The sequence below is a fragment of the Epinephelus moara genome, chromosome 7 (assembly GCF_006386435.1).
Source record: "Epinephelus moara isolate mb chromosome 7, YSFRI_EMoa_1.0, whole genome shotgun sequence".
NCBI classification, from domain to species: domain Eukaryota; kingdom Metazoa; phylum Chordata; class Actinopteri; order Perciformes; family Serranidae; genus Epinephelus; species Epinephelus moara.
The window spans coordinates 35,164,028-35,189,228 of record NC_065512.1 but is presented as its reverse complement, the minus strand read 5'-3'; the positions used below and the strand labels follow the sequence as shown (position 1 = coordinate 35,189,228).

Genomic DNA, 25,201 nt, shown 5'->3' with positions numbered 1-25,201 from the left:
TCAGCCAATGCTCAAAATGCCTGAAATTTACATACTGCTGAGTTGAGTTTTGACACCCACTTTCCTTAACGTTGCTTGACAGTATTTATATCTAATTTTTTATCAGTCCTTCAGAAATGTCAACACCTGTCCAAATTCCAACAAAAAACAGCTGTAACTTAACATATAAAGTTCCTTAACAAACCATATTAGTTACAGCCACCTGCTTCCACTAACACCTTTTGCACATACACCTAAATCAGTGAAAGTTAGAAGCTGACTATGAGCTCTCATGAATTTTATTTGTCTTTATGTAGAAAAGGGACTTAAATTATGACAGGAGAAATGAGTGCACTCACTAAATTTGTACATTTATAAATCCATCACTGGAGGGGATTCAAATAAATAACCAGTACATGCAACATAAGGCAGGCATCTTTTCATTTCTTCTCATCATCAACAAATCCTACAACAAGACCAAAATTTATAATGTGTTAAGCAGTCTCTGAAAAGTTTCTGACTTAAAGCTTTTGCTAAAGGCGCAATTATCAAAGCATGGGCCACAATTTTACAGTTTCATGTTTTAAAAAAAAAGGCAAAGTAATATCTAGGGCTGTATCCAACTCAGAATTCTGTCAGTCGAATCAGATTTTACTTTTCAATATCAATATTTGACTTTTTTTTTTTTTTTTTAATACTTTATTAATCCCTGAGGGGAAATTCATTTTTTTCACTCTGTTGTCAATTACAGGTCCGAACACACACATGCACAAACAGGACCTATACCTGCACTAAGTGGAGAGATGTCAGAGTGGGGCTGCCCATGCTCAAGGGCACCTCTGCAGTGCCCAGGAGGTGAACTGGAACCTCAAGTTCCCAACCCAAGTCCCTATGGACTGAGCTACTGCCGCCCCCAAGATTTGTAGTAACACACATCGCTTTAAAGTAGAATCAGTTTACGTTTGTTTTGGTCTGGGGCTTGTATTTGTCAAAAATAAGAAAAATCTAGAACACTACCAGCATTATCATTTCACCATCTGAAACACTCCTTCAACATTCTCAATCTCACTCTCAGCCTCTCACACATTTCCCTTTCCCAAACAAAAAAAGTCCTGGAGGATCTAACTCTGCCACAGTAGCTGTGAGCCCTGCACCCTTCTATTTTCACCCTTTACAGCAGAGAAAGATCACAGAGGGGCTGGGAAGTAAAAGCTGCTTCATTAAGTTCTTGCTGCTCATCAATGACCATGTTAGCCCCATGTGTGAATCTTTATCCCCTTGTGTGGGTACTTCATTTTTCAAACACACACAATACTGCAAACCTCCACACAATTGTAACTATTACTCAGTGGTGGGCTACATGCACCTGTAAACACTCATGGACCTATAATCTCACACATGATGGAAATTTGGGGGTCCTGGCCCACTACTTCCTGAAAACACAGACACACATAATTTAAACTATCAAATTCACCATATGCATATACACAAACATTTACCAGTAACCACCTATTTCTCTCCCACTCGCATACACACATTCACATCTTTCTCACACATTGTATAAACACACAAACCCACACACACATACAAACTCACACACTCACCCAGTGGCACAGAGGATTAATCCCCTGGTATTTCCTGCAGGCCACCCCTACAGAGACAAATTCTCTAAGGAGACGATGTTAGAGAGAAAACATTTAAACTTAATCCCCCCCAGCCAACACACACACACACACACACACACACACACACACACACACACACACACACACACCAGCATACACAGTCCAACTGAACGATCATCTGAGAAATGAAAGAACAATGTTTATTTTTCTAGGATTTAAACTAAAAATATATTTTTAGTATGTTTTTTTCAATTATATATCATTTAATAATGATTATTATTATGCACGACAAATACCAACGTTGCTAGTCTAAATCCAAGCCTGTCTGACCAACAGTCAAAGCCCTAAGCTGAAAAGTGACTTTTAAAGTGCTATGAAATAAAGAAAACCAAGCAAATTTCAGCATATTGACTTAACCTAACAATTGCTGCAGCATTAATTTGCACTTTTTTTTGTAAGACCCATAACCAGAGATGCTCGTACGTCATTTTTGGCAAGTCCGAGTCAAGTCTCTGATAGCAAGTTTAAGTTAAGTCTCAAGTCTCTTATGGTTGTAATGTGCACTCCCAGCTGGCCACCAACATCTTCCGATGTTGATATTTGATGGAATTTAGGTTGTGATGAAGGGTGACCAAAATTCAATGACAGGACATCTAATGCCAACGTCAATTGATATAGAAAAAAGATGACAAATGACATTGATGAAAATGTAATATCTTCCAAACGTCTAATGCCAACGTTATCTTGACATAGAATAACTAGGTACGGCGAGCAAAACCCACCGTCTGCAAAACATCACAATGTTAACGTCCAAACAATGTGAAATTCTAACATCATTGGAGATTAAATATATCATCAACCGTATTTTCATTCCAACCAAAATTTAACTTGTATCCGACATAAGAGTCCAAGATCTTTCTCACTTCGCCATCCAGTGCCAGCAAGGCTCCATCATCTGTGGCATGCCATCCAGTCTGCTTTGAACAATGCATACCTACAGTATATCTAAGGAATTTGAAGCACGTATTATCATCACTCCAATATCCATTTTCATTCAGTATAGGCATGGGTTAGTTGTCGTATGTGATCATTTGCAATGCAATATGCAAAAAATATGCGATGAAAGCATTCCTTTAAAGAAAATAACTATTTTGCTCCTAAATAAAGGATAAAGACTTAAGTTACTCCGAGTAACAGGAGAACATTGTTACAACTGTAACCTTTTTTTCAATAACTATTTACATGTTATAATTTGCTGTTAATTTAATATCAATCTAGTCTCTCAAACCCAGTGTAATGGTAACCTAATGAGACTGTTACTGTAACATTACATGGTCAACAAAAAACCTGTAACCTGCCTGTAACCGACATTAATAATTTGCGTGGTCTTTCTCTCAGTTTGACATTAGTCAGCAGATGGTGGCAGCAGAACATGGATGATTAAGTTACCTGACCATTGTTGTTGTCGTAGCAAAGCCTGGACTCTATGCAAAGAAGTGTGGCAAGCCAACAAACACTCACTCATCTTTTCAAAATATTCAGCAAACGCCCATCTAATCAAGTTAACCTCCCAAAGCTAGTCACAAGCTAACGGTAGATTGCTGATGCTCAGCTAAACATATGTGACTGACCTGTCCAGATGCGTTCAGGTGCCTGATAGAGTTTGATGTGGTTGATTCAGCATTTTTTATTTTGATACTACAGACATTGCATTTATCCATTCTTTTGTTCAGGTCTCATGTGAAGTTATTACAGCCAAAGGTTGTAACAAATGGCACAGCAGTTGCAGGTGAGCTCACTGTGGTCTTGTTGCACCATGTAACAGCCATCTGTGGCCATGCACACCAGATGCTTAAGATAAGGGAGGGAATGCCATTCAATGTTAATGTTAATGCACCAAAAAGTAAAATAAAAATAAAAAAAAAAACTGTTTATGAGTCCCAAACCTTGTGTCCAAATCAAGTGCAAATCAAGGACAAGGCTCAAGTCAAGTCTCAAGTCACTGTGTGCAACTTAAGTGTGACTTGCTTCCAAGTTGCAGATTCAAGTCTCTCGTCTTCACCCATGACATCATTATATTGCAATATCACACATTCACAATTTTCCTGATAATGCAAGACATATTTCCTAGTAATGGACATAACTGTTTGTTTTTAGATTAGCATCAATAATTAATGAATCCAAGGTTTTCATGATAGCAATCATTCAACCATCTTTTGGTCACTCAGCAGAAACAAGGTACACAACAACTTTCCCATAGTAATCGGTTCAAGTCATGTTTTGGCCACCTGGAGAATTTCAGTCCAATATTCACACTCCCACGAGCTCTGTTTTGGTCTCCACCAACTCCTAAACCGCTAAATGCTCCCCTATGTCCACTATCTTTTTCTGCTGTTTGATGCAGGTAGCGTATAGGATAGTTTTAGAGCTTTGTCAGTAAAAACAGCTGCTTGCTGCAGAGTTGAAGAGAGAAGTGAGTAAAAAACTCAATACTAAAATGCTCTGTGTCGGTGATACTGCCATGTTGGATAAAGTTATTTGTGGGTTCATCATTTCCAGTGACCCCTTTCATGTTACACATAATCATTTATTCTATTGTTAATATACAACTATTGATAATAGCAGCTTTAAATGTCTTTTAATTTGATTTAATTAAATTAACTTCCCTCCCACAGTAAAGTGTATACAACAGCTTGAGGCTATTTTGAAACATAAAACAATATCACTGAATGACTGTGCACTTGTGTGTGTTCTCCAGCAGGGCTTAGTTGTACTTAAATGAAAACTAAACCGTCACAACATTGCACATCATGTTCTACTCTTGTATAAAGTCATCTCCCAGGTCCCTGTCAGCACACTCTAGTGTGACAGTGCAGGATGCGTCATTTATTTTTAATAAACAAAATATCTTCTATATATAACATCAGGATTTATTGCTCAGCCAACAAAAAAGAGCATCAGAGGAATGATATCAAGTTCTAGTTAGAGTTGTAAGTTAATTTGTAGATAATATGAAGCATTTAAAAATAAATAATTAAGAGCTGCTTTATATTTGCAAAACATTTTTGTGAGTTTACAAATCTTTTTTGCATTTTTAGATGTTGTTTTATATTAACAGATTACAAATTGACACACAGATTGTCGATCTCTTCACATAATGACACTGAGACAAATCTATCCATAATATTCAAAGACAAAGTGATCCAGGTCTTAGAGTCATTTTGGCACATCACTGGGTACAGACTGTATTACTTCATAAAGACCATGCACATTTCACACAGCAACCTGCAGCCACAGCACCCACTGGTGGTCACTTAAAAAAGTGCCTCCTCATTTATAATCAGACACTTGTCCAGAACACAGTTATTAAATATAGAAGGGATTGCAGTGATAACAGAAGGAGGGTGTGTGTGCGTGGGTGAGGAAGGTTGCAATGTAGTAAAGGGAGGATGGGCACATTTCCAAGGCTAATCAGATCACTTGTGGGATTTGTTTTAGTACCTCTTTAACCTTGACCATTTCTGTCTTCTTTTGTAAACCAGAGCTGAGAGCAGACAGCCGAGGCACTTACACAATTAAGAAGATTAACCAGTGACAGGTCACTGTCCTTGAACCAAGTAAAGATGGGTAAACAGCAGCAGCAGAACATAGCCTAGATCAAAGCTGTGCAACCTGCTACAATGTATTGCGAAAAAAAAGGTTCCACCAAAAAAAATGAAGCAAGTGAGGACATTTATCAGAAGAGAAGGTAAAGGGGTGGCGAGATAAAGTGACAGAAACTAGGATCTGATAAGCAGATAGATAGATAGAGGTAGTAGATAAGCGCAGATAGATAAGGAGAGAGTGAATATGTAAACAGAGGGGTGTGCCCTCTCATCTTGGCTGACGTCCTAGAACCTGCTAGATGAAGGGGGAGTTCACTTGTTGACAGACAGAGGAAGAACACACTCCAGCAGGCCCCCCCAACACACACAGACACGAACACACCCTTTCCCACCCCCGTGACTCCCATCTGTTGAAAACAATACAGACCCCAGGCCCTCCCTTTGCAGAACACTCACATGTGTGTGCACGTTTTCCTCTGTTCTCTCTGCTGTGTAGCACTGACAGGAAGGACCGGCCAGAACACACTGACCCAGGAACACAACAACAATTCTCCTACAGTACATGGTGTGAAGCCTTTTGGGTTTGTCCAGCTCCCTCTTTGAAGAATTGCCATTAGTAAACATGAACGTGTTCATTATGAAGACCTATTTATTTCAATTTGGAGACATTTTTGGAGCAGGGGGTTCCAGGAGGGTTGCACTACACTTCCCACAGATCACCTGTCAATCAAACCAGCATGGTGACAATATACCACATCTTTTTCCGATTTTCATTCTGTGGACCCACTCTTTATGTATCTCTCTAAATTTCAAACTCATTGGTGTGACTGCTTATGCCAACTACTCACTTCTATTTCTGCCAAATAATCTGCTTTTGCAGACTTTTTGTGCTGCATTAAAAAAAACTGCTCAACATCAGGTAAAGTAAACAACTGAGCCTAAATATGAGATATATGAGTAACAGCAAAATGAACAGAAGACATTTAAATGCATCATTGTGCAGACCTATGTGATCAGATCAATTAATAGTTTAAGCACTTTTTTAATGAAAAATCCAAATATTCTCCATTTATAGTAGAGATAAAATTAAAAATGCCTTTGTAACCCCTTAAGATCACATTCCCAGGCATATTGTGCATCTATCCAACAACATATGCCAAAAAATACAAAAAAGTACGTAGGCTAGTACCCATCAGTTCCAGCCAACAATATCACAACATCCGCCCATTAATCAATGTGCAACTTTTAGCAGCACAGAGCTAAGATTAGGTTAGCTAGCTAGCAACAGCATGCTACTTCAGTATGTCTTCCTTTCTCCAAAACAGTGTTAATTTTGTTGACAAAAACTATGACGAAAATTTTTCATCAACAACCTTTTTTCCATGATGAAAATGAGACGAATACAAGCTTCAAATAGATCTTGATCATAAAAGCTAAGATGAAATCTATGTTCCATTTTTGTTGACGAGACAAGACATGACAAAAATGTTAGTGATGGAATATTGGACATTGAAAACTGAGAACAGCTGTGCTTGTAATTATCTTCAAATGCCACATGAGGGACAGGCTGGTAAACTACAGTAAATAGTCGGTGCCAGGATGTTTCACTAGCCACTGAACGGTAGTGGAGCAAGCGGCCACCGGCCGCCGGACTTCACATCTGTTGCTCGCTGCAGGACTCCACACACATTTGGACTGTCTTGGGAAGGTTTATGGTTTGATGCTGTTTGACAGGCAGGTAGGAGGCTCAGTTATCTGTGAGTGTAGCTGTGCTATAAGTTAACAGTCTGAACTCAGCAGAGTTTTCTCTGACAGCTGAAAGTTTAGTTTTCATCCCCAACTCTGTGAGAGGACAGGAGTTTAAACCTCCAGACTGTCATGTTACAGACTAAGAAACAATACAGGCTTTAATTGTTATTACACACCCACTTTTCAATGATCAAACCAAATCCCAGCCAATGTTTAATCATTTGTTGCCTATCCTGTTTCACTCGCAAATACATCACAATTCTGAGGCCAGATGCTCCAAAAAGCCATTTCGTCTGGATTTTAAACCTCTGTGACGTGAAAATGTGCTGCTTTTTCTTGTCTTAAGGGGATTTTTGATTGGTGGTGTTGGATGACACAAAGCATTTGATTACATCACTTTGGGCTCTAAAGAAATACCTTTTTTTTTTTACAGTTTCCTGATGAAGATCAATCAACTGTAAAAAAAAAAAAAAAAAAAAAAAAAAAAAATCATATTTGCTGCATGTCAATGTTGAGTCAGCCTAGGGCCAAAAAAATGTATACTATTCCCCTTAGCTGGCAATTGTCGGAATAATGTTAAAGCTGATCATTCTCAAAGAAAGTATCTTTGGGTCAACCCTCTTCTACAGGTCACAGCAAAGGGTCACCTATGAAACTGCATCCCTGGACCTGGCAGGGATTCAGCTGCTTAAAAGCACAGTCATCCTTCTCACAGCACAACCACACTAGTAAGTGTCTGCTCTAAGGATTTAGTCACTCACAGCCAACGTAGATTGGCCGGAACTGAGGGCAACTGCAGGTAAAGTGCTTATTCGCCCCTGCTGAACACCACCTCACAGCACAGAGACCATCAAAGTGCCAGCAGAGGAAGATGCACAACCCAAGGAGAGGAAGACGCATGCTAAAGACCCACAATGTATCTGCGGCCAGACAGCCACTGACTAAAAACACTTTCTGCTTTAATTAGCGGTGAGCTGTGTGTGTAGAAGAACACTGTATGTATATCAAGGTGTGTGTCAAACTCTCAGGGTGTGTGTGGTAAAACACTGAGCGGTGGCTGCATTTGCAAGATTAATGGCTCTGTTCGACAGCACAGATCTACTATCGGGAAAAGTCAAACTGGCAATATCCTGCTTTGTGTGTGTGTGTGTGTGTGTGTGTGTGTGTGTGTGTGTCCTAATGTACTAATTTCTTCAGCCTGTCTCATCCTCTGTGCCTATCACTAGCTGGGCATCACACAAATATTAATTTTATTTCCACTGTCATTTGGCAATCGCATATGGAAACGTTGGGACATTTGGCAATGGGGTCATGCAAAAGATCATATTCCAAATATTTTATATCTCCTGTGTCAGAAGCTACAGTTCATTAGGTCAATATTTTTCATTAATGGCACTGTCTATATCACCATAAGTATTTTATAAAGATTAACTGAATTTATTTTGAAATCTGTGCAGAACTTGATGCATTTTTTTCAATGCAGAGTAAAGGCAGCATATTGATGGTTGGGAAAACCGATGAATGAACAGAAGTAATTTACAGTATACAAAGAGATTGAATTTAAACACTACTTGGAGTCTACAGCCAAGCTAGCAGCTCTGTGAGGCTGGATTTAGGCACACGCACTGCTTTGAGCTAAATGCTAACGTCAGCATGCTAGCATGCTCATTATGATAACGTTAACATGCCAATGTTTGGCAGTTATAATGTTTACCATGTAGGCTAAACTAGGTTAACATTTGCTAACAAGAATAAAATGCGAAGTACAGATGCTGCAATGGTAACAACTTAAGTATTGTGGGGGATACGGATATCTGTGCCAAATCTGATTGGAATCCATCCTGTCACGAGATTTCAGTCAAAATCACAAATGTTAATTCCATGGTGGCACTATAGAGGACAAGTGAGGGGACCACCATTAGGATTCGTCCCCAGGGAATAATGAATATCTGTAATAGTTCCTTGCAATTCTTTTAACAGTTGTTGATTTCAGTCTGGCCCAAAGTAGCGGACCAACCGACAGACCAAACCAAACAGTATTGCCGTCTGTAGAGCCTCATAGAGCTACATTTGATTTTCTCTATTACAATCAGTCAAATCTGGCACAGTCACTGAAGCAAAGTTCAACATGCATGCGTTGAACTCACAGTTAATACAAAATAAGGACTGTACCTTGCTTTTGCTTTTCCTGTGTTTCCGAAATGGGAAGATGCAGTAGAAGAAAAATTTTGCCCAACTGAAGACTGTGGCAAGACACCAGCCTAGTCCGCCCATTCTCTCCTGAAAATCTCCTCACGTCCTCAACTGTGTAACAGCCGCCACTCCTTGCTCCTCGTCTCCCCTCCCTCTCTAACCTGTCCTTGAAAACCACTGTCCAGACCCCAGTTCCTAGTTTCAATGACTAAAAGTTCTCCTAAAGTATGGTTGATGAGATCATCCCTAAATGCATCCTTCCCCCTCTTGCCTAGCATCTCTGCAGCATCCCTCCATCCTCCATCCTGTCCCCTCTTTCTCTGGATGCTGCAGGTTCTTCCATGCAAAGCACAAGGAGGAAAATTATTAGAAGAGGAGAAGACAGAAGTGGGCGGAGGTGGGGTGGGTCGGGCAGAGCCGTCTGTTAAAGGAGGAGGCACTTATAGTGATGGAAAAAGGAGGGGGGCGGGGGCGAGGCTGCAATTTAATGTAGAAAGGGGGATGGCTGAGAGGGAGTCTTGGAGCAGTGAAAGAACAATGACTATAAGATGTGTTGAGTGGAATAACAGTGAATTCCTAGCAATTAAAATGAAGCGGTAAATACAAATTACGATGCAGACTGTACTCAGCTTGTGTTAAGATTACTGCCCATTTTATGTTAAAGGCTCAGAGGAAAAGATTCCCAGAGGGGAGACAGGGGAGTCAATACATGAATGTACACTATATGAAAGAAAAAGAGATGCAGATTAAAACAGTGTAAGTGTGTTGGGGAGGTAAGTGTTCTCAGTGGAGTGTGATACATTTGTAGCTGCCAGGGGGGCCCTAATGAAGATTGGCTGTCACAGACCAATCATAAATGGCCCATGGAGCCTCTGAGCCTGTATGCAATCTAAGCAGTTAATATAAAGAACGAAGACTGCATCAGCAATTTAAGCCAGTAATTAAACAGCATGTTTACTTTCCTTATTATGTGAAGTGGAGGGCAAATGAAATGAATTGCTCTAACAACATGGAAAAACTACTTCAGCACTTAAGAGAACAAGAAAACGCTTTTAAAGGCAAGAGCCACAATCAAAATACCTGACACATCCCTCCCAAAAACGCAAACTGAGACGATGAAATTATCAAGAGTTTTATATTACATATATTATATATTTGTCTTTCAGTTCTTTACAGTCGGCTTATCCTAACATGATTATAAAGACAGGAAGTTCCCTTCTTTGTTTCCTTTTGGGGAAATGAGAGAAGGAAGCCTCTGACTTTTTGGTGAAAACACTGCAAAATAGGCCCACTGCCCTATTTGGGTGTATTCTAAGCTGCTTCCTGTTTTTGGCGGTCAACCTTTTCTAGATCCACATCCAAAAATTGTATCAAGGTGCTAGAAAAAGAAACATATGTGATATTGTTCAGACTGTTCATCCAAATCATTACAACTACTGCCCCAATGCAGTGATACACAACCATTATACTTAAAGAGCAGAGCCCAGCAGGTGTAATGGAGGAGGGGAAAGATTTGTGCACACAAATTAGCAATTCATGCTCAAGCTAATACGTTGAGTATCATGTGCACATATAGCCTTAAATTAATGCATTGTAAGATTTTAAGCCATGGAAAATCTCAACAGAATGAGTGACTTGGGTCTAATGTGCTTTTTTTTTTTTTTTTTTTAACATAGATTTGGATTTTAGGGTTCAATAATCTTCTGTGTAAAGGAGCTCAGAGCATACCTATGATTTAGAAGTTGACCTACACATGGCTCTCAACATGTAGATGGCTCAACCTATGGCTAGCAGCTAAAGGTGCTAACACAAGGTTCTTACCACTTACTGCAAGTTAGATTTAAGACTTTTAAAGACTTTTTAATGCCACTCTGACTAAAATTTAAGACCAGTTTTACAAGAACCAAAATTAAAGGAAAGAAAACTGAACTGAACTGACATCAACTACTTAGGGTTTGGAACAATTTTGCCCAAGTGTTTACTGTAACATAAAACCTGAATGTTTTTGTCTCATGGCAGATATGAAGGTATAACAGAACTACCAAAAAAAATGTCCTTGGCAATTTTGTGTACTCTCCCTCTGCATGTGGGGTGCCACTGTCTTGATTCCCATCTTGCCAAGTTTGAAAAACTGTATACATTGTCTTGGTCGGTTTCAGCCATGCCACAACACTGATTAGGCTCCAATATCTACCTTCAGCGCCTGATATTTTGATTGACCTCCCGCTTATCCGCTGGTGGCGGTCACCGGGTTTACCAGACACAACACCATACATAAGCGTGGAGCTCCAGGCACTGGCAGCCCGGAGGGAGGCAAACAATAACTTTTGTCGGGTCTGCTCCATCAACTGGATGCTTTCTGTGGAGATACTAAAGTACTGACGTTGTACTTTTGTGGTAAGCTAGTTTGGTTTTTACAGGAGACATGCAGTACAAAGTTTTAATTTTGTTTCAGCTGAATTGATGCCAAACTTTGGACACTGTTATTTTCTCGGTCTCCTCTCTTCGCCTCTCATTATTTTCTCTCTCTTCCGCCATCTTGCATTCTTCTGTTTTGAGCATGGATGTAAGATTTTGAGGTGTCTCTTCATGTCAAGTGTCCATAGCATGACCATGTCATGCCACAGTAATAATCATCTGTGCAAAACACAGTGGGCTGTAAATTAAACAAAGCTTCGATGCCGATAATTTGCTTCGATGATTTCAGTTTCAGCCCTAAACGCAACATCAAACAAAAAAGATTCATAAAACCCTACTTCCCATGTCCCCACACTTTTATTACTATTAAAAGACTGATTTATGACATATACTAATTAAGCCGTTATTTTTAGATTATGACTTTTTTAGGATCAGTGGAAACTGCAACAGTGCTGACGGAGCTAATGGTGTTAAGGTAGGTAGCTAGCTTTCTTGCTAACCTGACACTAAGTTAACACAATTTTTTCAAGAATACGAATTTGTATTAGGCTACTGAATCCTGTCTCACAAATGTGGACAGCTAAATTGATAATAGCTTTGTCTGTTTTTTAAACAGACATCTTGTAAACACTTTGGTGAAGGTGAAGCAAGGTAATCAGGTTTCAATATAGCCTCACCAGACTACTCTCACGTATTTGTGTTAAAGAAGATTACACAATACTGGCAAAGGGACAGAGAAGTTCCAGAGCAGCAGCGAGTACAACATCATGCGCACTTCCTGCCTCTCTGCAGTGCAAACAATGGGCTGGTTTCAAGTCTCAATCTGGCAACGTCAGGTCTGTTGTCTGTTCTAGGAAACCAGACAAGAGGTCAGAGAGTTAAGGGTCATTGTTCCTGAGAGAATAAGTGGGGAAGTGGCCGGTCATGGTTTTAATGGGAGGCTGACAGCGATGTTTTGGTCACAGCTGGTGGTATCAATTCATCAGTTTAATTTGATATAACCCAGCAATAACATGCAGTGTAACTGAAAGCACAGAAAGAGAACAAAAAAGTTTAACGCTGTCTAGGCTACTGTTATCTCTGCCAAGGTGTTATAAATTGTTATTTTAAATACAGGTCTCTGAGAAATATCAAAAATATAGCACTGACCAGAGTAAGTATTCATTATTAGTGCCAGTTAGCCACAGCCTCATTGGGCTTATTTCGTGCAGAATCAGTGCTACACTGCAGCTCACCGCAGATGCTGTGATTAAACTGTGCAGAGCTCTCACCTCATTCCATATTTCAGATGTGTTTCAGCTATCAACAGCAGAGTGCTGAGGTTTAGCTGAGCCTCAATGATATCATGCAGCCAGTTTACACCCGTTGTGCTCATGGCTGCTGTAACACACCATTATTCTCCTCATATAAACTGACATCCAGAGAGTATATCCAGAGTCTGCTGCAAAGGCAGAACAAATTTAAAATGAAGCAGCCAATAATAACATTTGCATTGGAGTTCCATTTGTTTAAATATTATATTTCATGTTATTGCCCCCAACAAAGTGGCTGTGATTAATGCAGCAATTATCTTCTGCCCCTCCCACTATTGATCCAACAAGGCATCCATTTTTTAGGGTGATTGAGAGCTTGGCAAGTATAAGCACATGGCAGAAAGCCATGGGGAATTAAGTGAAAGCTCATTTCATCTTTGAACATAGAAAGACACTTTACTCTATCTTCAGTCGGCAGATGGAAACAGTTTTGGATAATCAGCAATCATGGGAAATTTAAGTCCAGGTTGGTGACAAAATGGAGTGTGCAATAAGATATCCAGTTTTAAGTAATGATATAATCCCTGCTGTTAACCCAAAGCCTCTTTAGACAGAAGGAGGCACAAAGAGGAACGAAGCCTCCGAGGCACAGGTTCAAATCTCAGTGACTGCATACAAGTGATACCGCAGCCCTAATCTAGAACAATGGTGTCTGGTGAGAAATGATAAAGAAAATTCAGAATTTGATGCCATGCAGTGGTAAAATTTGGAAATCTGAATTGTTTTCCCAGAATCATAAAATGTTATAGTGGATCACTGAGACCCCAGAGTTTCAGATTAAGTGCTCTGCACCACTTTGCAAAAGTGGAAAATCTTTCATGGTGTTCCTCTATAAAGTTTGTGGATGACAAGTGAGATACAGAACAATGTGTCACAAAGGGAAAGCAAGAGTGCAAACATTGTTCTTACATGAAATGGAGACATCTCTTAAATGCCTCATGTCATAAATTACATACAGTATAATAATTAATATTATTTACAATTAATCTGATACTGAAATCCGAGGAATTTGATAAATGTGGCCTCTATGGAATCAAGAAATCAGAGGTTGATATTGAAAAAATTGCGTGACAGCTTTATCCATTCTGTAGGAGTAGAAATTCCAAAGGGCAGGGGTGAGCTATTTAACCTTTAATTATAATCTACAGAAGCACCCGCCAAACACAAAGTACCCAGAGTGACCATTTCACCTTTCAAGCTGTGATTATCAACTGGCCTCAAACACCAAAGGCCTCTGAGCAGTCATCAGCTGCCTCATAAAAGCCCAGACAGGGCAGAAATGAACAGGACGTAGGCCAAGGTGATGAAAAGGAATGAAGGTCCGGCTCTGTCTTTCTTCACTCAGTAAAAAAATGAAAGAAAGCTGCGGGAACACCCATTATGTGTACACATAGACTACAGTACATGTACACCATATATCCTTTATTTCAGTGCTTAAAAACATTTTAACATGTCTTTTTCATGTTAATGTCCCCCTCATGTAGTCAGGAAGTGAATTTAATAAAGGAGCCGATGGAGCTTAAATGAAGGTCAAATGAAGGTTAGTTTAAGGAGCCTTGTGTTCTGCTCTGTTTTCACATAACAGACAACCAGCTGAGGCTGACCATTGCATAAGAGTCAATGACAGATGTGGTCCCACCTCCAGTCACAGCAGACAGCCCCTTGTAAAACAGTCATCAGTGTGAAAGTTATTGGGTTTTAAAGTAATTAGCTGAACGGACACTTCCAAGAGTGACACTTCCACATCAGAGGACAGGACAAAAGAGAGACGGCATGAGAGACGTTTGGGCAAATGGAGACTGTCTCTGTCTCTGAGGTCAAAATTAAGTCAACTACACAAGGCAAAGTGTTTGTACCATAAAATGCCCTATATTACCTTTATTAGGTTAATATACAAACAAGAGCTGTCATGGCATTCAGAGCGGTTCATCTCCACTAGCACGACACTACACTGCCCACAGAAAAGGACATATAAAAAAAACTGTCTCTTAAACAGCTTAAGATCATTCCATTCAAGACTTTAGCCCCTTTTACACTGCCTCTTCAAGGCAGGAAATTCACGCCATTATGCTGCCTCACCATTCTGTATAAAAGGTATAATTGCAGAACAGGGGGGCAGAGCTGTCTCCCCTTTAAGCCAGCATCGGAGGTAGTAACAACTCCAAAATGATGTCTGTATAAGCAGCTGGCAGGACGGGATCATGGGCAACTTGGGTGTGACGTTTGAATGACGTGTTATGTGTGTGACCCAACAGGTCACATTTAAAGCGTAGCTGATAGCAGTTAGCAGCTAACTCAAAGAAGAATAACAGCTGCAAAAAATGTCCAAAATTTGGGAAAACAATGAGATCCTGGAGCTCCTTATGAGATCAGCCACCATATAACAGGGATGGGAAATGATTGTTATTGCCATGTTATTGCTATTGTTATTATTTAAAAGGCGCTGCCAAAGCACATGTTAAACATCACACACTGGAGCAGCATGATGCTACCGTTGTTTGTTTCTATGCAAAAATGCAAAGGCAGCATAATGAAGGGATTCCATAGTGGCCCTAAAGCACAAACTCTTTGTAAAAAGGGCTTTGGGCATTTTCACATTATCCTATTACAATGTAAATGCTTCTCCTCCAGGTCTGGTTTTCCAACAAAGCTCATGAACACAACACTTTTTAGCCAAATTTTCCAAAGAAAAATAACAACAATGGGCCTCGTGCAAAAACCATGAAGAGATTTATTTTTAAATGGCACATATGAGTGAGAATTGTCTTGTACAGTCTTTACTTGAATTGCCTCCTCCTTTTTCATACAGAAACTACACTTAAGAGTCATAATCCTCTGAATTAATTTTGTAGTTTAAATATAGATAAAATACATATTAATATAACTGAAAAAAACCTAACGCAAAATGAATATTCTGCTCACTATAACATCATCATGGCTTGCCAGTTTACTGATGAGTTATATATTAGGTTTATGATTTTAAAAGCATATTTCAGCACAGCAACTTGTATATTTTGGGTCCTCTAATGCGACCACTGATGCTGCTAAACTTATTACCATTTTGTCTGCTCATTCTAACAGCAGGGCTTGAAGGACTTTTTACTCTCTGATAACATTTGTATGAATTAAATGCCCCCACACATGGAGCCTAACAAGGTGCCTTATATGGACATTTTTGGGGCAATGATTATACTAATGATAAAATCTTATGAACATCCACCACATGAGCAGGTGGCCCTCATCAGGCCGAAATAAGCAATTCATTATATATTTGATTATGGATAATGGATTTCCTAACTCAAGAAAGTCAATTTCAAAGCTCTGCAAATAGCACCAATTCTAATGAATTTCATAGCAAACCTGGTTTCTCTCCTCCTTCTTTCAATTAGTAATGAGCAAAATACAAAACATTAACATCAGCATCCTGTCATATTTAGTGAACAGCGGCAGAATATATCAGCTAGTTAATTAACATTAATTTTAAAAGTAAGACCCTTAAAAAACATTCTACCATTGCAAATAGACTGCGTGTTTGTCAGTCAGTAAGACCAACAGTGTGGCGCCTCTTCTCTAGACAAATGAGCTCGATGATCACATCATATCAATATAAGGATAATCATATTATATCAATATTTTTAGCTTCTCTACTTAATAGTCTTGCATTGGAGCCTCCAGTATTTGAAGCAAGTAGGTCTTAGAACATGTAACTAACATGTAATATTGCCAAACAAAGCTTGCGGGTTTCTGCCTTTTCAGCCAACAAAAATGTTATAAAACATCTTTGATTTTTGCATTTATAACATTAACTACTTGCAAATATTGAAAGTTAAACAAATTCAGATTCAATAACAGTTGGGAATTTATTGCTGTATTTAGATTAGATAGATCGGATTTGACCTGTCTACATGTTGGTTACTGTAGCTCCCTAAAAGCTATGGTGTCCTCGGAATGGTTGGAAAAAACATTAAGTCTAGTATGTTTAAGTAAAGTTACGTTAGTGGCCTAAAACAAGCAAAACCACCAATAAATTCCTTCAACTCATCCTCAACATTTTGTGTGCTGGGGATGGACTGACCTCAAGATGAGAGTGAATCCCTGACCACCCACAGTTAAAAATGACTTGTTGCAACAGTACTCACCAGCCAGAGGGACATCGCAGAGTTTTCTTTGAAGACACCTGGCGCAGTAATTCCCTTTTACAGAGCCACAGCTTCCCTGTACACTGAACAAGCTTTTGTTGGATTAACAAGACTATGTTATTGTCCCTCAAAGTTGGATGCACTGACCAAAGAGAGCCCAGCAGTCTGGCCCTTATCCTGACATACTTCCTGAGCTGCATTGTTAGCAAGGGGAGAGGAAACACACACACACATACACACACACACTATGGAAAACCAGTGTCAGAAGATCATAACATGGAAAGTGAGAATACCAGGAGCTGTTGTTAGGTCTCTGGGATTTTTTGTTTCTTGTACTTTTGCCAAGGTCAGTGTTATAGTCATAGTAAGAGTGGACCTGTTTTTAGAGATGTTCTGATACTATTTTTTCCTTTCCAATAACAGTTCCAATACCTAAACTTGGTATTGGCCAAAACCAAGTACCGCTCTGATGCTGTTGCGTTAAAACTAAGCACTGTTAAGAGCTATTTATGGAGTTAGTACCATTAGCTACTAGCCACCTGCACAGTCACCTCAATGTTGAGAACTGTGTTTCTAACAGCTCATTTGCCCTGAATTTCCCACAGGGACCCTTTAAGTAAAAATATAGCTGCAATATTTGATATTTGAAGGCTGTGAAGGATCAAGACCTTTGAGGGTTTACGACACTTGCATTAAAGATGACCAACATGTGTTATAAGGATCTGACAGGTGCTCCCTAATTCATGTCCAAATCTCTAGCGAACAACGTCTTCGGTGGCAACACTGTCACTTGCTACTGGTAACTTGCAGAAACACTGTAAGGACATATTCAATGGCTTAGTTAAAAATATCCAGTGAGCTTGGTTATATTTAGACAAACTGTCATTGATTTATGGCCAAATAATGCAGCACTGGCGGCACTCCAAAACAATTTTACACACATAGTTCAACAATATTATTTAACATATCCTGCAAGTTTTGTAATGATCAAATAACAGTTTCTGATTTACAGTCTGATTTGGGTTATACCACACCCATTTCTTGCATTTATGGAGCTCCCTAGAGCAAGTTTTGTGATGATTGGCTCAATAGTTATGGAGTTAGCTCTAGCCTTGCGTCACCAGGCTCTTCAATCAATCAATCAATCAATCAGTATGTTTATTCACATATCAAGGAAAACGTGTGAAGTTGAACTCACGAGAGACATGTGAAATGGGGTTACCCCAGAGAAGCTAATTAAAGCTTATAGGTGGGGGCCCAGACATATAACAGGTAACACACAAATACAAGAACATCAAAACGACACATAGTCCCAGAAAAGATCTCCACAACAGTCCTACAAAGCCTAGGAGAAGGGTTTTCGTGCACCCAAGAGGAACCCTAGGTCGAAAATTAAATAGATAGATAACGTGAGTTAGGTTAAAGAAATATATCAGTCTATACACACATACATACATACATACAAATATACATACATACACACATACATATACATATACACACATATATACATATACATACACATACACACGCACATATATACACATACATATACATACACATATGGGCGTGTATATATGGGTATACAGCTACAAATTGTACGTAAGTATCACTCATGCATCAACTAATCATTGTACTTGGAAAGAAGATGTTTCTTTAAGTTATTCTTAAAGGTGGAGACTGATTGTGACATTTGGATATTTGTGTCAAGCTCGTTCCAGATCTGCGGTCCCCTGCACGCTACACTCAGACTAGTGGACTTTAGCCTTCTTTTCTTCCCAAAGATTAGATGCTTTTTTCTAGTATCGTGTATGTGTAGTGGACGGCAGACTGGAACAAGGTCACACAATCGGTTATTTAAGCCATATACTACCTGGTACATCATGAATGCATTGTGATAAATGTTGCATTCTGAAAGCTTTAGTAGACCATAAGCATGAAAGAGTGGGTTTGTAGGGGCGTTGTAATGTGACCATGATAAAGCACATAAAACTTGTATGAAATCTGTAATTTCTGTAGATGGCTGGGAGAAGTGTTACACCATATGACATTGCAATAATTTATGTGGGGGTTAAATAAGGTTTTATATAAAGTAAGAAGTGCTGAGTTTGGGAGGAAGTGTCTTAGCTTAAAGAACAGACCAACGTATTTAGACAATTCTTTGGTTGTAGAGTTTATATGAGATTTGAAATTCAAGAACTCATCAATGTGTACCCCCAGGAATCTAGTGGAGCAGACTCTCTCAATATCCTGCCCGTTGATATTAAGAGTAATAGGCAGATCATGCCAGTGATTTTTATGAGATCGAAAGAAAATGTAGTTAGTCTTTTTAATATTTATGGATAATTTGTTACATTTGAACCATGTGTCCACCTTCACTAGCTCTCTATTAATGATATGTTGTAGTTCAAGTGGATTCTTATGTGATAAAAATAGGTTTGTGTCATCCGCAAACAGTATTTTGTGTAGTACAGATGAAGAATAAACAAAATCATTAACATACAGGATAAAGAGGAGTGGCCCCAAAATAGAGCCCTGGGGAACACCAAATTTGATGGGTTTGCATAAAGATTTTTGACCATTTATACATACATATAACTTCTAAACCAACTAAGTGCAACACCTCTGACACCATAGTGATGTAATTTGTTCAATAAAATCTCAAAATCAATGGTGTCAAAGGCCTTTGATAGATCCAGGAACACACCAATGCCACATTCACCTTTATCCATGGTGTCATTTATCTTTTCAATAAGGTCAAGGACTGCCATACAAGTGGTGCTCTTTTTTCTAAAGCCATACTGAGATGGAGTAAGAATATTCAATTTATCCAAGTATTCACTGAGTCTATTGTGCACTACTCTCTCAAGGACTTTTGAGAGTGTAGGCAGGACAGATATGGGACGGTAGTTGTTCAAGCTATTTTTGTCACCAGACTTAAATACTGGTACCACTCTTGCAACCTTTGCCTTTTTTGGCACAACTCCAGATGATAAAGACAGATTTAGACAGTAAACAAGTGGATTGATGATTACATTAGCAATAGCTTTCAGGGTTTTGCTGCAAATATTATCCACCCCAGCTGTATAAGTACTTTTCAGGTTCATTATAATTTTGAGGACTTCATTTTTATCAGTTGGCTTCATGAAAAATGAATTCAAGTGTTCACCTGGCAAATAATGTTTAAATGAAGCTCCACTTGAATGACTGATCCTACTGGAAAGATTTTCACCAATTGAAATAAAGTAATTATTGAAATTGTTAGCAAGATCGTCAATGCCAGGAAGCACAGTGTTTTTCTGGCCTCTGTTAAGGACTTTATTTAGCACTTGCCAAGATTTCTTTGAGTTACCATGAGACGCTTTGATAAGTTCAGTGTAGTGGTTTCTTTTACTCAGTCTCATAATGTGTGTAAGTTTATTCATATATTTTGTGTATTTCTCCTTGTTAGTGTAAGTTGGATTTTTTAGGTAGCGCTTATAGAGTTTATTTTTGTGGTTGATGGATTTCAATATGCCCTTTGTGAGCCAGGGATTTCGATCTGTGGTACTGCATTTGACAGTCTTCTCCGGAATGGTACTCTGGACAGAGTCAGTGATGTCATTAATCAGAGTGTCCTATGCAGATTCAGGATCATTACAACAATAAACTGAGTCAAATGTTTTGGCTTGCAGACTTTGACATAATTTCAGTAAGTTGCTTTCATTTAGGACTTTAATTTTTGTTGTGTGCCGTGTGTCCATCATCATACAGCCAAAGTCAAGAAATAATATAATGGGGAAATGATCAGAAATATCAGAGAGCACTACACCAGAATCCAAGTTAGTATTTTGAATGTTTGTGATGATGTTGTCAATAATTGACTGAGTAGTATGTGTTACTCTAGTAAATAAATTAATTGTGGGGGAAAATGAAGAAGAGTGTAAAGTATTAATGAAATCATTTTTTAGCAGCATCATCCTTGGAGATATATATGTTATAATCCCCAAGGATGACACAGACTTTATTTTCCACATTTATGGAGAACAAAAGTTCATCCAGCTTGACCCTGAAGATATTAAGGTCAGAGTCAGGTGGGCGATAAATCACACCAACAATAAGTTTTTTACCATTACTTAGATTTGTCTCAACAAAGAGAGTCAGAGTAATCATCATCAATGTGAAGGTCATCACAAACATTTACCTGATACTTGGACTTTATGTAAAGACAAGTACCCCCGCCAGTCCTACCAAGTCTATTTTTGTAATATAAATTGTAGCCATCTAAGTTCAAGATGTCTACATATGAGCTGTCCTTTAACCATGTTTCAGTACATTCTATCACATCAAAACTACAGCCTGAGTTAGAGAGAAAAGAAACTAAATCATCATGATGTTTATTCAGACTTCTAATGTTTAGGTGCATTAGTGAGTATTTATTATGAATACTTAAACATTTCAATTTCTCAGGGGCATAATAATTGCAACTTAAATTCCCATCAATGCTAATGTACTGCTGCACACAGTCTCCATCATGAATTAAACCACCAAAGCCCATATAAAGACTGACATTTATAAGTGAGAAGGCTGTTGTGGTTTATTTCTGGGAACAAACAACAGGACAGACAGACAAGCAAACAAGCAAACAAAATAGGAACAAACAAGCACCATAATGCCCTGCACAACAGGAGTGAGACAATAACAAAAAAGAGCGACAACCATGTCGCCTCCACCCTCCTCCATACGAGAGGGGAAGGAAGTGCCCATAATATTAGTAATCCTTAAAGTTTGGTAGGAGGGTAGACGCCGTGGCTGTCAGACCTGTCCTCAGGTCATGTGAGGACTGTTCACATAAAATTAAGAGCCTGGTTTTTATTCACTCTGAATTTTGTCTCGATTCTGGTTCCAGTCTAGAGAGCGGATGCAGAATTCACCAAATTCATCAAAGTAAAAGTGTTCACCAAAGTAAAACTTTAAATTCTGGCGCACCATCGATTTGGGGTGATGAGGGGTGTAAGAAAATCGATTAACTTAATGGCTTGGGGCTTTTCTTGTAAATTATATTCTTTAAATTAGAAGTTTCACCGCATTTTTATTAGCTTGGTGCTTTTATTTTGACGGAAAAGTGCATCCATCGAATTCCAGATCCTGTCTCACTCACCCTGGTTCCGGTTCCTTACCAAAACGGCCACTAACAGCCCCAGACTGAGTTAGCTCTATTTATATGCTTAGCCACGCCCCCTCTAAAGTTCATTGGTCAATGACTTCAAACAGAATGAGATATCGACAAGCTTTTAATAACTTATAATAAGTTTTATCCAATGATGATCCACAGAAAATTTAGTACAAATCAGACCTACAGCTTAGGAGGAGATGTTTTTAAATTACAGCGAAAAATTTAGTCAAGTGGGCCTTATGGTTCTTATGCTTTTTTTGTAGAGCACTCTAAACTGGACTTGTGTGTCAAATTCCAAGTCAGTTGAACTTACAGTGTGAGCAGCTTGGCCTTTCCAGCATTGACTTTTGGGCCTTAATGATAGCGTCCTCATCTGGCTGACTGGCATTATTTGTTGAGGAGAATTTGCACACAACTTCCAATCACTGGTGAAAATGTCATGTGTCTACCATGTACCATATCACAGGAATTTGCGAAAACTTTTCCAAAGAATAAATAAATAAATACATTTACACAAAAACAATAGGGTTTTGGGCTTGAACCCCTAATGTTTAAAGAATAAAATTCACTGGCTCTAGCTCAGTACTGTGTTTGCTTTTTACATTTTCCCTACTACAAAAAGTAGAAAACTGCTTGAGGCAAATGAATCACACTTAAGGTGCTGCAGCTGAGGTGAGAGGTCACCCATGTGCAACGGTCCCCCTAACCAAGTAACTCCCGACTAAAGCGGCCTCTGTATTGTTGTTTTTTGTTTGTTTTGTTTTGGGGGTTTTTCATAGACCCTTAATGGAAACCACCTCAGACCTGACAGATTCATTGCAACTCGTCCATGAGCGAGGAGGGGACTCCGAAAGCAGAGCACGCAGGGTAACAGGAGTAGCATCTGACATTAACATTCTTCCAGTTTACTCTTCTCCTCTCGACATGACTTTTACAAGGTTTTGAAGGAAGAGGCGATGTTTACTTTGCTGGAGACATAGAGACGGCCTGCTCGCCTCAGAGGAGGGCATATTAGCAAAACACACACACACACACTGAAAGTACACTGATCCAAGAGGCATAATTCAATCGTACCACACATGTTCATCATTAACAAAGTACAGAAATCCATGAGTCATGTCTTGTCACAGTGAAACCATTTGCATTTGTGCAGTCTGCATTGAACCAACGTATCAAAGTTCTATCATTTGTCTATATGTACATGTATGTCAGTATGTATGCATAACTGCATAATGTCAGTAAACAACTAGAAACAAATAAGAGAATCCCATTGTTAGCTGTTACAAGCAAGCTCAGAACGTGTTTCTGACCATGCATGTGTATTCAGAGGGATCCTAACTGTGTCTGTATTGTAAACACTGTGAAGCCCTGAGCCCAAACCATATAGGGTTCATTCCTTCTAAAGCCCTTCCAAACCCCCCTCAGCTGGATCAAAGTGTGCGTTGTGTGCTTAGGTTTTAACATGGGGGGTTTTACTTTCTGGCCGATTGTTATCGCTCCTCAGAGTGCTAAGCCATGAGTGAGGCCCCGGTGAATGCTGCTGCCAAAGGAGTGTCTGAAATGTCTGTGTGTTGTGTGAGCACTCCTCCCTGCCATGTGTGCTGGGGATAAAGCAAAGGCATGGGTTTAAATTGGAAGCGCATGTTGCATGACCTCACACTTGTCATTTGTGATTAAACCACACGAACATCACATTACAGCAAGTCATTTCTTTACTACAGATAACTGTTGCAGGCTTACTGCGCCGACAAATCACAATCCTGACTGCCCCCTGCTGGTCTCTTTTCTCCACAAACATCAAATGTCAGAATCATTTAAGAAGGACCAAACTATATGGCTTCCTCTTAGTGGTGGAAATTCAACATGCAGATAACCTGGCAAGTGTTAAGGAGCTACTTCTTTTGAGGTTAAAGCCAGTGGCCAGGCTGCAAACATGGCAATGATGCCTCAGATAACTCTGTGGGACTCTTCTCCACACAGGAAAGCAACCAATGAGCTCACAAAATCCCTTAAACAATTATTTAGCTGCACACCGAGTGAGTTCAACCATCTCTCAGAGGATTTCCAGGAAAAAACAGCAGCATTCAAGGCAGATTAGAACATCCGTTGGGAGTGTATAATGTCTATACATTCCACATGTGCAAGAAATGATGTAGTATGTGGAATGATGCTGGCAGAATATCAAGGATGATGGGCAAAATTTTAATCCCTAAAGATTTATGATATATGTCTTTACAATCCTGGGGTGATGACTAATAAAGAATTTGGTAAGACATGAAAGAGTGCAAAAACAGCTTTGAACAACTGTATGAAATCTCAGTTCATCACATTTAAGGGTTTGTTTTTTTAAATCAGGCATGCTCATTTTTGGGGGAGTAGAAATCTCCGTGCATCCATTTGCTTTTTGCCACTAATCCAGGTTTGATTATAGTTGGCAGCAAATGAAACAAAGCAGCCCATATACAGTATAGTATCTCCACTGACACATCCTAAACCCCTTCCTGGACAATCTGGAGAAGCTCCAAGGCCAGATGACTTCTGCTGTCCTGCATTTTCCCTAAGATCCACTCCCAGTTGGACAACTACTTCTATGGTGAATTTTTGGGGGGCATCCTGAGGCCCATTTGACAAAAACAATTTGTGAGAATTGTTTACATATAGATGGCAGTGGTGGCAATTCACAAGTGATAGTCACAACCTGCAAAAAAAAATCATAGAGGGCTCTCACATGTTCTCGCATGGGTCACAAGTGAGGAAGTTATCTCATGTTACAAACTGTATGTTGCAGATTTGGTGAAACAGACCCCTGATCAGATGCACAAAACCACCTCACCCTTCAGGTTCAGCTCTCTCTTTACTACTATAGTTCAGTCAGAGACACTAAAGTCACAAAATTGATCATTTATTGCAATCATGATCATGCAGTTAGTTTTGGCAGAAAATGCCCTTTGAGGAAGCTCCCAAAGAATCTGAGCAGCAATGCCGAATCTGGCATTTGAATTTATGGTTAAGGATGAAATTAGAT

The 25,201-nt window shown here is 39.3% G+C and overlaps 1 protein-coding gene across 8 annotated transcripts in view; it reads right to left on the bottom strand.

Annotated features, from left to right (window-relative positions):
* Nucleotides 1-25,201, bottom strand: part of tns1b (tensin 1b) — a 229,803-nt gene that overhangs the window by 181,774 nt on the left and 22,828 nt on the right. For 3 of the 8 annotated variants that reach the window (XM_050048048.1, XM_050048046.1, XM_050048052.1), the window contains exon 1: nucleotides 9,131-9,472. The exons of 2 other annotated variants lie outside the window; for them this stretch is intronic. In XM_050048048.1, coding sequence (XP_049904005.1) covers nucleotides 9,131-9,232 — 102 coding nt within the window. In that variant the 5' untranslated portion in view covers nucleotides 9,233-9,472. Of the gene's footprint in view, nucleotides 1-9,130; nucleotides 9,473-17,021; nucleotides 17,160-25,201 lie in introns of those variants that run through there. 3 more of the 8 variants (XM_050048058.1, XM_050048051.1, XM_050048053.1) reach the window with 2 other exon arrangements.